Source organism: Trichoderma gamsii, assembly GCF_001481775.2.
Source record: "Trichoderma gamsii strain T6085 chromosome Unknown Scaffold_28.2, whole genome shotgun sequence".
Taxonomy (NCBI): domain Eukaryota; kingdom Fungi; phylum Ascomycota; class Sordariomycetes; order Hypocreales; family Hypocreaceae; genus Trichoderma; species Trichoderma gamsii.
In genome coordinates this window covers 443,565-454,473 of record NW_020171365.1, presented here as the reverse complement: position 1 = coordinate 454,473, position 10,909 = coordinate 443,565, and the positions used below count along the sequence as shown (strand labels likewise).

General features: G+C 48.3%; 1 protein-coding gene across 1 annotated transcript; it reads left to right on the top strand.

Moving 5' to 3' along the window:
* Positions 1-210: 210 nt before the first annotated feature.
* Positions 211-9,819, top strand: TGAM01_v207599 (hypothetical protein; the record flags this gene model as incomplete). The annotated part of the gene is made up of 8 exons (XM_018810959.1): positions 211-349; positions 407-2,472; positions 2,528-7,783; positions 7,840-8,382; positions 8,430-8,443; positions 8,878-9,015; positions 9,168-9,588; positions 9,673-9,819. 8 exons carry the CDS (start codon positions 211-213, stop codon positions 9,817-9,819), a joined length of 8,724 nt encoding a protein of 2,907 aa, XP_018655823.1.
* Between the last annotated feature and the right edge of the window lie 1,090 nt (positions 9,820-10,909).

Below are 10,909 nucleotides of genomic sequence, written 5' to 3'. Positions count from 1 at the left end.
GACAGTACGATATTAAGCTGGTACCTCGCTTTTCCTACCAAGGCGTAGCGCGGGGTGTTCTTCTTGTGGCAGCTGCGGGGCTTGCTGCTAGCATCTGCTAATGAGGTGTTGCACAGAATTATCCTCCCAAGCTCTATCGCCAACGAGTTATCGAAAATTTCAAGGGCCCCGATGATTGTCCGCAATCATTCGCCAGGGTTGTGAGTCGATATGTCTGATCATGCTCTCAGCAGCAACGCTGCCGAAGACTATGCCGACTTGTCTCTGTCCGCCCAAGCTCTAGCCTCGGCGTCGCCAGGTGTGCGCATCGCCGAGCTGCAGCATTTGACTGAGGCAGTGGTCAAGAAATGTAATGTCCAAGTTGTGTCACTTTGATAGCTTTCGAATAAGCTGACCGTCCCTTTAGCGTCTGACGGCGAATTTGCTTCGCAAGCTCTGCAACTGGTTTTCAACACTCATCCTTCCTACCAGGATCGTGAATCTAGATTGGCAGCTCAAAAATGCCTGGTATCGATCGTTACGAGAGATGATGGCTCCTCAACACTGGAACAATTGGCAACATGTTTGCGACAGGAATCTTCGAAGCAGGGAATAGCTACGTCCAGTGCTTTTGTTTTAGCCGAGTGGTGCAGCATTCTTATGCAACATTTGTCAGAAGACTCGTGGGGAAAAGTCGGCAACGACATTTTACTTTCATATGCAGACGTCCTTGAAAAGTGTGTAGGGCCATCTTCAAGGCCTACGCTAGCACATTCAGCCATTATAGTAACCCGAAGAGGGTTTCGGAAACTTTTCAATTCTCCAACTTTGGCACCCCAGAGACTGGCTGATGCTGTGACGCTTTTGACCTCCAAACGCAGCACACCTACTGCGAAATATGCCATTATTCTGGGAGTCATTGCCGGGGTTACTGTCCGCCGACCTACAATACTGCCTACTCTGCAGACCCTCAAGCCCATGTACTACGAATTCTATACCCGGGAGATCTTGGGCTCTCGTACGACGATACCGAAACATATTGCCGAAGGACTCGGCGACTTTTTCTCCAGCTGTGCGGTACTGGACGAACTTCAGAACAGCATTGTTCCACCCCTAGAGAAAAGTTTACTCCGTACCCCTGAAGTTGCCTTGGACGGTGTTCTTCCAAGCCTTGTGAAGGCTCTGCCCGCCGAAATCGATCTCTCGAACGTATTGACAGAAAAGCTTCTGAAACCGTTACTCTCGAACGTTAAATCGACAAATGCTCTGATTCGGACAGGAGTTCTCGCCTCATTTCAAGCTATTATTTCCAAATGCCACGACTCAGACGCCATCGACAAAATTATCGAAGCGATCGGAGGCCCCTTGAAGAGTGGTAAATTGGCGTCCGCTGATCAACGTATTCTTCACGCAGAAATGCTAGAAGCAATTCCTCTCTCTTGCCCAAATGCTCAGAAGATGACCGCTCTTTTGGCTATTGTCGCTGGCAAGGAAGGAAATGAAGTAGCTTTGGCCGCCGAAACGTTGACACTCTGTCAAGCCGTCACTGTCCTGATTGATGGCAATAGCGAAATCTCGCAGCCCGTCCTAGGCGCGTTGCTCAAGGGATTAGCGGATAAAAAAGCAGCAATCCGCAAAATATGGCTTCTTCGTGTAGGATCTATCCTTCGTTCTATGGATGGTTCGGATCCAAAGGTCACTCTGTCTGCTTTCACCGAGGCAGTTATTCCAAAATTCATTGATAACTTCCATGAAGTTGTTGCCAATCCCACATTGGCTGCCCAGAGCGGGACTATAGTTGGAGCCTATATCCTCACTGCTATACATCCGGTCATTCGGCGATGGCCTTCCGATACAAAAGTCGCGCAAGATCTGCTGAAGTTATTTACGACAAATCACGCGTTAGCTTCCATACAATCTTTTCTCTTAAATTCAAAGATTTATAACAAGATTGGAAGCGAAGAGGACTATCATTGGTTCCGCCTTGCTCTAGCTTCTTCTGCAACAGGATTGGATAGCAAGACTCAGACAGACATCATTCTTGCGTGGTCAGAAGCCATGATATATATAGTTGCAGTTACATCTGTGCCGTCAAAGGTACGACAAGAAAGCGCCAAATCTCTTTCCAGCCTCTATGCTCAAAATCCCAGCTTGATAGCAAATATCATCGCTGATGGACTGTGGTTTCTCTTGACCCATTCTGTTAAAGCTGGGGACAAAGAAACTGCTACGGAATCGCGAGATTTAGTTAGAGTGCTGAGGTCGATATGTATCAGCTCCAAGGAGCTGGAAACTCTTGGAGGCAGCGTATCGGTAGAAGTATTGGAGCAGCAAGCCTGCTCTTTACTGATTCTCTGCCGAACAGAGCTAATACCCCGAGCCAATTGGATAGACACGTGTATTCGAATGGGCATAGATCCTGGAAATCTTGCCAAGAAGTATGCGGATCCATTACTAAAGGAGATAAGCGAACGCACCTCAGCGGACCAAAAGGTATTGTTTTCTCTATTCTCAAGCGATCATCTTGGCGCTAATAAGAATGCTCCAGATTGAAATCATTCGAACTGCAGCTTATAATGCCGCCGCCGAACTAGCCTTTGTTGCCCCAGATACCATCATTCCCCGTCTCATTGATCTTATAACCCATGACTTGGATCCAGAGCCTGTGAAGGCCATTGGGCCTGTTGATACCGCAATTTTTAGAACCCAAGAAGGGATCTGCTTCGTCGATGTCCTTAGTAAAAAGGGTAAAGAAGATATTCCAAATAAGAACACTAAAGATTACGATATCATGAAATGGGAGAAGGAACTGAGGGCCCAACTCGAGGCAAAGAAAGGCCCACAACGGAAGCTGACTGCCGAGGAAACGTCTAAAGTGAATGCACAGTTGAAGAAAGAGGCCCAAATACGATCATCTGTTCAATCAATTGAAGCTAGACTTTTACGAGGCGTTGGCATTGTTCGTTCCCTTGCGGCTGGACCCCCCACTGATGCGACACTCTGGCTTGGATCTGCTATCAAGTCGCTTCTTGCAGTTATGGAAGCTGGTGCGAGTCTTCTCATAGGCGATGCTGCCTCCAAGGTTTACATTGATTGCTCTGAAAAAGTGAGCCTTAGGCTTGGCCCAATTCGCCCTGCTATTGGCATCGCTACGCTTAGGCTTCGAAATATATCGTTGCCAGCAATCTATGGAGACGAACCACTTGCCGATCTTGCAACAAGAATCTTGTATCGCCTTCGATTTGCTGGCGAGCAGCGACCCTTTGATGCGGTATCTTTGATATACATTTTTCCGCTGCTCTTTTATGTTTTGCGAGAAGGGGGCGTTGGTGAGGCTCCAGATGAGCGAGATACTCAAATCGTACTGGCTGTGGAGTTCATCTCCTTTCACAGCATCACCTTTGCTAATGAATCAATACCACGCGCAGAGCTCTTGAGCGTTCTTGTTCATTCGATGAAAAGCCATGCTCAGCACTATAAAATCATCAAAGATTGTTTTGCTGATGTCTGCCGGTGCATTGCGCCAAATATCACTGCCAACGAGATGCTGGTCCTTGCTCGGGGGGCCGTAGTATCACAAGCTAGTGTTCGAACTGCTGTTTTGCAGTCAATCAGCGCGGACATTGATATGACTGAACTCAGCTACAATGATGAAATTTGGCTAGCGTGCCATGACGATATAGAGGAAAACCAAGAGCTTGGAAACGAGATATGGGAAGAAAGCGGATTCCAGCTCAATGCCGAAGTCCCCAAGTTGATGGTGCCATTTTTGAGCAGCAAAGATGGACAACTCCGTCGGGCTGCGGCGCGCTCACTCGCAAAAGCGACGCAAATCCACAAGGAAACTATAACGGCAGTGATTCCTGAATTAGAAGCCGTCTATTTGGAGATGGCAAAGCCCAAGGTCCAACTGCTCGATGAATTTGGAATGCCAAAGAAGATGGACTTATCTGACCCGTGGGAAGCGAGACACGGCATAGCCACCGCATTTAAAGAACTTGCTAGTGTCCTGGATCCGACCCAAGCGGGACAGTTACTCGACTTCCTGATCCAGTCTGGGCCCTTGGCAGACAAGAATGCCTCAGTACGAACTGAAACTCTTGACGCTGCGATAAGGATCATCGAATTCCAGGGCAACAGTATAATTGATGAGTTGATGAAGAAGTTCGAGACAACCCTGGAACAGCCTGACAAAAACAGCGACGAAGTGGATCGTGTCAACGAAGCTGTTGTTATCATGTATGGCGCTTTGGCTCGCCATCTAGACGCGGGTGACAAGAAAATCCCTGTTGTGATTGAGCGTCTTTTAGTCACACTGAGCACCCCATCTGAGATGGTTCAATACGCTATTGCTGAATGTCTCCCTCCACTTATTAGGGCCTATCCATCGAAATTGCCCGACTATGTGCAGCAATTGATGAATGAGCTTCTGAATTCTAAGAAATATGCCACCCAACGAGGAGCTGCTTACGGCCTAGCAGGCTTAATCCTTGGAAGCGGTATATCTACTATCAAGGAATTTCGAATCATGTCAGACCTCAGAGGCGCTTTGGAAAACAAGAAGGACTCACATCAGAGAGAGGCATCCCTTTTGGCGTTTGAGCTGCTGTCCAGCATACTTGGCCGCCTTTACGAGCCTTATGTCATTCAAATTGTGCCTCTGCTCCTTAGCGGGTTTGGCGACGCAAATGCAGATGTCAGAGATGCCTGCTTGGCAGCCGCAAAAGCCTGTTTTGGGAAACTAAGCTCATACGGTGTTAAAAAGATCATGCCGACTCTGCTAGAGGGACTTGACGATCAGCAGTGGCGTAGCAAACGAGGTGCCTGCGATCTTCTCGGTGCAATGGCTTACCTTGATCCAAATCAGCTCGCTACCAGTTTACCTGATATCATCCCCCCTCTAACGAGTGTACTCAACGATAGTCACAAGGAAGTTAGAGCCGCCGCTAACAGAAGCTTGAAGAGATTCGGAGATGTCATCAACAACCCCGAAGTAAAGAGCTTGGTTGACGTTATCCTGAAGGCTCTTAGCGATCCAACAAAATATACCGACGAAGCGTTGGAGTCGTTGATCAAGGTTCAGTTTGTGCATTACCTTGATGCACCTTCTCTGGCTTTAATCACTCGTATCCTGCAACGTGGTCTGGGAGATCGCTCAAACACAAAGCGCAAGGCTGCACAAGTAATTGGAAGCTTGGCTCACTTGACGGAAAAGAAAGACATTGTCATGCACCTCCCAGTCCTTGTTTCCGGGCTAAAGATTGCCGCCGTCGATCCGGTTCCCACGACCCGTGCGACGGCATCTAGAGCTCTCGGCTCCTTGGTTGAGAAACTGGGGGAGGATACGCTGCCGAACCTCATTCCCGAGTTAATGCAAACTTTGAAATCGGATACTGGTGCTGGCGACCGTCTTGGATCAGCTCAAGCATTGAGTGAAGTATTGGCCGGCTTGGGCACCAGCAGGCTCGAAGAAACACTCCCGACAATCCTCCAAAACGTGGAGTCTTCTAAGCCTGCTGTCCGTGAAGGTTTCATGTCTCTCTTCATATTCCTTCCAGTTTGTTTTGGTAATAGCTTTTCTGCATATTTGGGCCGAATTGTCCCCCCAATTCTTGCTGGTCTGGCCGACGACGTGGAATCTATTCGTGAAACCGCTCTTCGCGCTGGACGGCTACTTGTTAAAAATTTCGCAATTCGAGCTGTGGATCTTCTTTTGCCAGAACTGGAGCGAGGATTGGCAGATGACAGCTATAGAATTCGTCTCAGCTCTGTTGAGCTTGTTGGCGATCTTCTCTTCAATCTTACGGGAGTGAAGGCTGGTGCAGAGCCAGGAGAAGAAGATGACGAAGATGCCAAGGAGGCAAGTGCATCCCTGAAGGAAGTCCTTGGAGAAGAGAAACGAGACAAGATCTTGTCAACTCTCTACATCTGTCGATGCGACACGGCTGGAGCAGTCCGTTCTGCGGCCATTTCAGTTTGGAAAGCTCTCGTTCACAGCCCTAGAACACTGAAGGAATTGGTACCAACTCTAACAAGGCTACTGATTCAACGCCTTGGCAGCTCCAACATGGAACACAAAGTCATTGCCAGTAACGCGCTTGGAGAATTAATCCGAAAAGCGGGCGATGGTGTCCTTGCTAGTCTTTTGCCCACTTTAGAAACAGGGCTACAGACTTCTACAGACACGGATGCCAAGCAGGGCATATGTCTTGCCCTCCGTGAGCTTATTTCGTCCGCGTCACCAGAATCTCTTGAAGACCACGAAAAGACGCTCATTTCTGTTGTCCGTACTGCTCTCATTGACTCAGATGCAGAGGTTAGAGAGGCAGCTGCAGAGGCCTTTGACTCCCTTCAGCAAATTTTCGGTAAACGGGCAGTTGACCAGGTTCTTCCATTCCTACTCAACCTCCTTCGGTCTGAGAATGAAGCAGAAAATGCCTTGTCAGCACTTCTAACGCTTTTGACTGACTCTACTCGGTCCAATATCATTCTACCTAATCTCATACCAACTCTCACGACACCACCAATCTCGGCATTTGATGCAAAGGCCTTGGCTTCTTTGTCAAAGGTTGCTGGCGCATCCATGAATCGCCGACTACCCAATATTATTCAGTCGCTGATGGAGAATGAGATTAACTGTAGCGATGAAGGATTGCGAGAGGAATTAGCAACATCATTCGACACGGTGATTCAGTCTATTGACGAATATGATGGCCTTAATACTGTCATGAATGTTCTTCTTGGCCTGCTTAAGCATGAAGATCACCGACGGAGGGCTGCCACGGCTCGGCACATGGGAAATTTCTTCTCCGAATCCAACGTGGATTACTCTCGCTATAACCAGGACATTATACGGTCATTGTTGAATTCGTTTGATGACAGCGACTTGGACGTGGTCAAGGCTGCTTGGACTGCTCTGAGCGGGTTCACAAAGAAGCTCAAAAAGGAAGAAATGGAATCCCTTGTGTCATCGACTCGGCAGACGCTCCAGCGTACCGGAGTTGCAGGTGCCAACTTGCGAGGATTCGAACTTCCAAAGGGAATCAGCGCCGTTCTTCCCATCTTCCTGCAGGGTCTCATCAACGGCACTGTGGACCAAAGAGTGCAAGCGGCTCTCGGTATTTCCGATATCGTTGACCGGACAAGCGAGGCATCTCTGAAGCCATTTGTCACCCAAATCACAGGACCGCTGATTCGTGTGGTTTCTGAGCGTGCCACTGAAGTAAAATCGGCCATTCTACTCACGCTCAACGGTTTACTTGAGAAGATGCCAACAGCGCTGAAGCCTTTCCTACCTCAGCTTCAACGAACCTTTGCCAAGTCTTTAGCAGATACGTCCAGCGAAGTTTTGAGGACTAGAGCTGCAAAGGCCCTTGGAACTTTGATCAATTATACGCCCAGAATCGACCCTTTGATTACTGAGCTCGTGACGGGCGCAAAAACTACCGATCCAGGTGTCAGGACAGCGATGTTCAAAGCCTTGTATGAGGTGGTGAGCAGGGCCGGTGCAAACATGGGCGAAACTTCTAGATCAGCTGTGCTGTCTTTAATCGACGGAGACACTGATGAGAGAGATGAGGCCATGGTAGTTACCAATGCAAAGCTTCTCGGCGCTTTGATTAAGAACGTATCCGAAGATGTCGCCATCAGCTTGCTCAGAAACAGGGTCATAACGTCTCAGTTTACTAACTCGTCTGTCTTGGCTCTGAATTCAGTATTGGTTGAGTCGCCGGACATCTTATTGTCGAGCGGTTTAATTGATGAGCTACCGGGGCTGCTCTGTGGAGGAATGAGTGATAAACGAGTAAGCCCAGTCCCATAAATCGTTGTTCTGTTGTCCTAGCTAAAAATTCTACGCAGACCTATATCGCAGACAACTTCATCCTCGCCGCGGGAAAATTCTTGCTTTCATCACCTCCAAAATCATTTGATGACACCAAGCAGATATTCGATGCTCTGGCGCTCATCGTCCAACCGGGCAATGCGACAGACTCACGGCGACTCGCTCTAGTGACTATCCGTACACTGAGCAGGAAAAATGCTGATTTAGTACGACCCCATGTATCACTGTTGGCGCCGCCGATTTTCGCGAGTGTCAGGGATCCAGTGATTCCTGTAAAGCTGTCTGCTGAAGCAGCATTTGTCGAGTTGTTCAGTGTCGCAGACGAAGAGAGCCGAATATTTGACAAGTACATGGGAGGGCCGGGCAATGAGCTGCCTCCGAACACCAAGAGAAGCATGAGTGACTACTTCAAGCGAGTTGCCATGAGGCTGGGTGTCCAGGCTAGAGAAAGGAGAGAGGCTGAGGGAGGACAAGGGAGCTTGGGACTGTCGAATGATGAGCTGGAGGATGAGCGAGAGATATGGAGCGTGGGAAAAGTTGATTTTGATGGAGAGGCAGCTGTATGAGTCAAAGCACAGAGAGATCACTGTGTATAACACTTCAGTAGGCAAACAAAATCTTGTAAGATCATTTAGAAAATAAAACGAGAGGACACGTTATATGGGTTTGATCTTGGCATTAGTACTAGCATCCATCATGTCTAACAACTGCCATGATTTTACGACTATAATTCAAGAGAAACCCTTCCAGAATTATATCGGACATGCTTTTATGATTATTGTAGACTTACGGCGTTTTGGATACCAAAAAGAAGCAATCATCAACAGCCCCACTAATTTCCTTCTCTTTCTTTTTTTTCCTTCTCTCTTGAATTTCTGCGAATTTAAAACCATGATCTATTTAGGTATTCTGGTGATTATGTAACACTTACTGGCAGTGTTGTTCAAGTTACCAGCCAGATGCCAGGCACGTGACCATTGCTATGGTCATGCTAAATCATTACTCATCCGAGCCCTCGCTTAGCCGCTGTCTGAAGTGCTAAAATTCTGGCCTAGTGCACGTGAACCCACAAACTTTGAGCAGAACTGCTACGAGCCTCTCCAGAAATTCTGGCCTTGTAAACCCTCCCCTAAAACTTCATCCAACCTCATCGCCATCGAGGGCCGGCCATCAACACCGAAGTCATTCAAGATGTAAGTTGTCATTGCGTTTATCCGACCTGGACAACACGCTCGCCTACGAATAATTCTATTAAGACGACGACTTTTCATTTGATTCGAATCTTGTCAATTGGCGATGGGAGGGGACATGTTGCTGACAAAAGTTTCTATTTCCCATGGCTTAGGGTCAACCTGCGAACTCAGAAGCGCCTTGCCGCGTCAGTCATTGGCTGCGGCAAGCGCAAGATTTGGCTCGATCCTAGCGAGCAGAGCGAGATCTCCAACGCCAACTCTCGCCAGACCATCCGAAAGCTCGTCGCCGATGGCCTCATTATCCGAAAGCCGGTGACCATGCACTCGCGATCCCGAGCCCGTGAGCTCAACCTCTCCCGAAGAGAAGGCCGACACCGTGGTTTCGGTAAGAGAAAGGGTACCGCCGACGCTCGTATGCCCAGCCAGGTTCTCTGGATGCGCCGCCTCCGCGTCCTCCGCCGCCTCCTCGTCAAGTACCGTGCCAGCGGCAAGATCGACAAGCACCTCTACCACGAGCTCTACCACCTGAGCAAGGGTAACACATTCAAGCACAAGCGTGCCCTGGTGGAGCACGTATGTTTTACCATTCCCTTATTCTCCCTCTATGCGATGAGGTGAAAAAAAATATGTTCTAACGTCTTTTTTTTTTTAATCTAGATTCACCGTGCCAAGGCCGAGAAGCAGCGTGAGAAGGCACTCAAGGACGAGATGGACGCCAAGCGTGCCAAGACCAAGGCCGCTCGTGAGCGCAAGATGGAGAGAGTGGCGGCAAAGCGAAATGCCCTGCTGGCGGATGACGAGTAAACCCATTTTTGAAAGGACATTCTCGGTCTGAGGGGCTGCATTTGGAGTCTACGGGTTGGGTTCTTTTTTCTATGCCCTTCTGGTTTCTACAGTCGTACCAATGGGTTTGTGGCATGTAGCATTGAAAAAAATGAAATGGTAAATGCTCGAGAATTTTAATTCGATCTCTTGTTGAAGCATGACAAAAGTTGCGTCTATGATACCTTGGGAAGATGTTAATGGTCTCGCGGTGATGGATGGATATGAAAATGAATGGGCATGTAGTGGTGTGTTGTGTCTAAGGGCAGGAATCTAAAAGAGATTTATCTTTACAATGATGTTGTAAGAGACATGATTGACAAGCTTTTTAAAAAAGACGAGATATTTGAGTTGAAAACAATAAGATCAAGCACGCAAGGAGAGGTGGTAGGCGAAATGGTAGGAAGAGCTTTATGCACAGAGGACAAGAAGTAAACCAAGCACGGGTACATCAACTATTGGTTGGATCAGGATGCTTCAAATTGCCCCTCAAGGTGGTGAAGGCGCCAGGGCATATCAGCATGCTCCCGCAAGAAGCGGAATTCCAATAAGTAAAACCAAGCAGACTCGTCACGCCCAACTTTAGTTGATAATCTGGAAAGAGAGAAGAAAGCAATCAGCGCACGGGAGTCGAGCATCATGTCTTAAGCATCCGAAACAGAGCCGGGGGCGGGGAGCTGTGGGGAAGCGGGAAAAGGATGAGCCGAAGAATCGAACGTTGCGCCGTGATCGCTTTAGCGAGAGAATCCTTCTTTGCTACTCTACAGTACAATATCTAGTCCTACCTACCTTGTCTTGTCGTGATGCTGAATGGTAAAGCCGAGTTCACAAGTAGTTTAGTAGAGCGAGGCATCTACCGGAGTGCGGCTATTCCACCTTGTGGAGGTATAGCTTGCAATGACTCGAAAGGGCGCTAATTCAAGATATTGGAATCTTCAGAATCTTCAATCTTAAACGTACAGGTCATAGCAGCCCCATGCGAGGGATTACATTATGTAACGTATTCCACTGAAGCAGCGAAACTATTTGTAAAATGCGCGCTTCAGCTGCGATCCCTCACGAGACAGCCTGG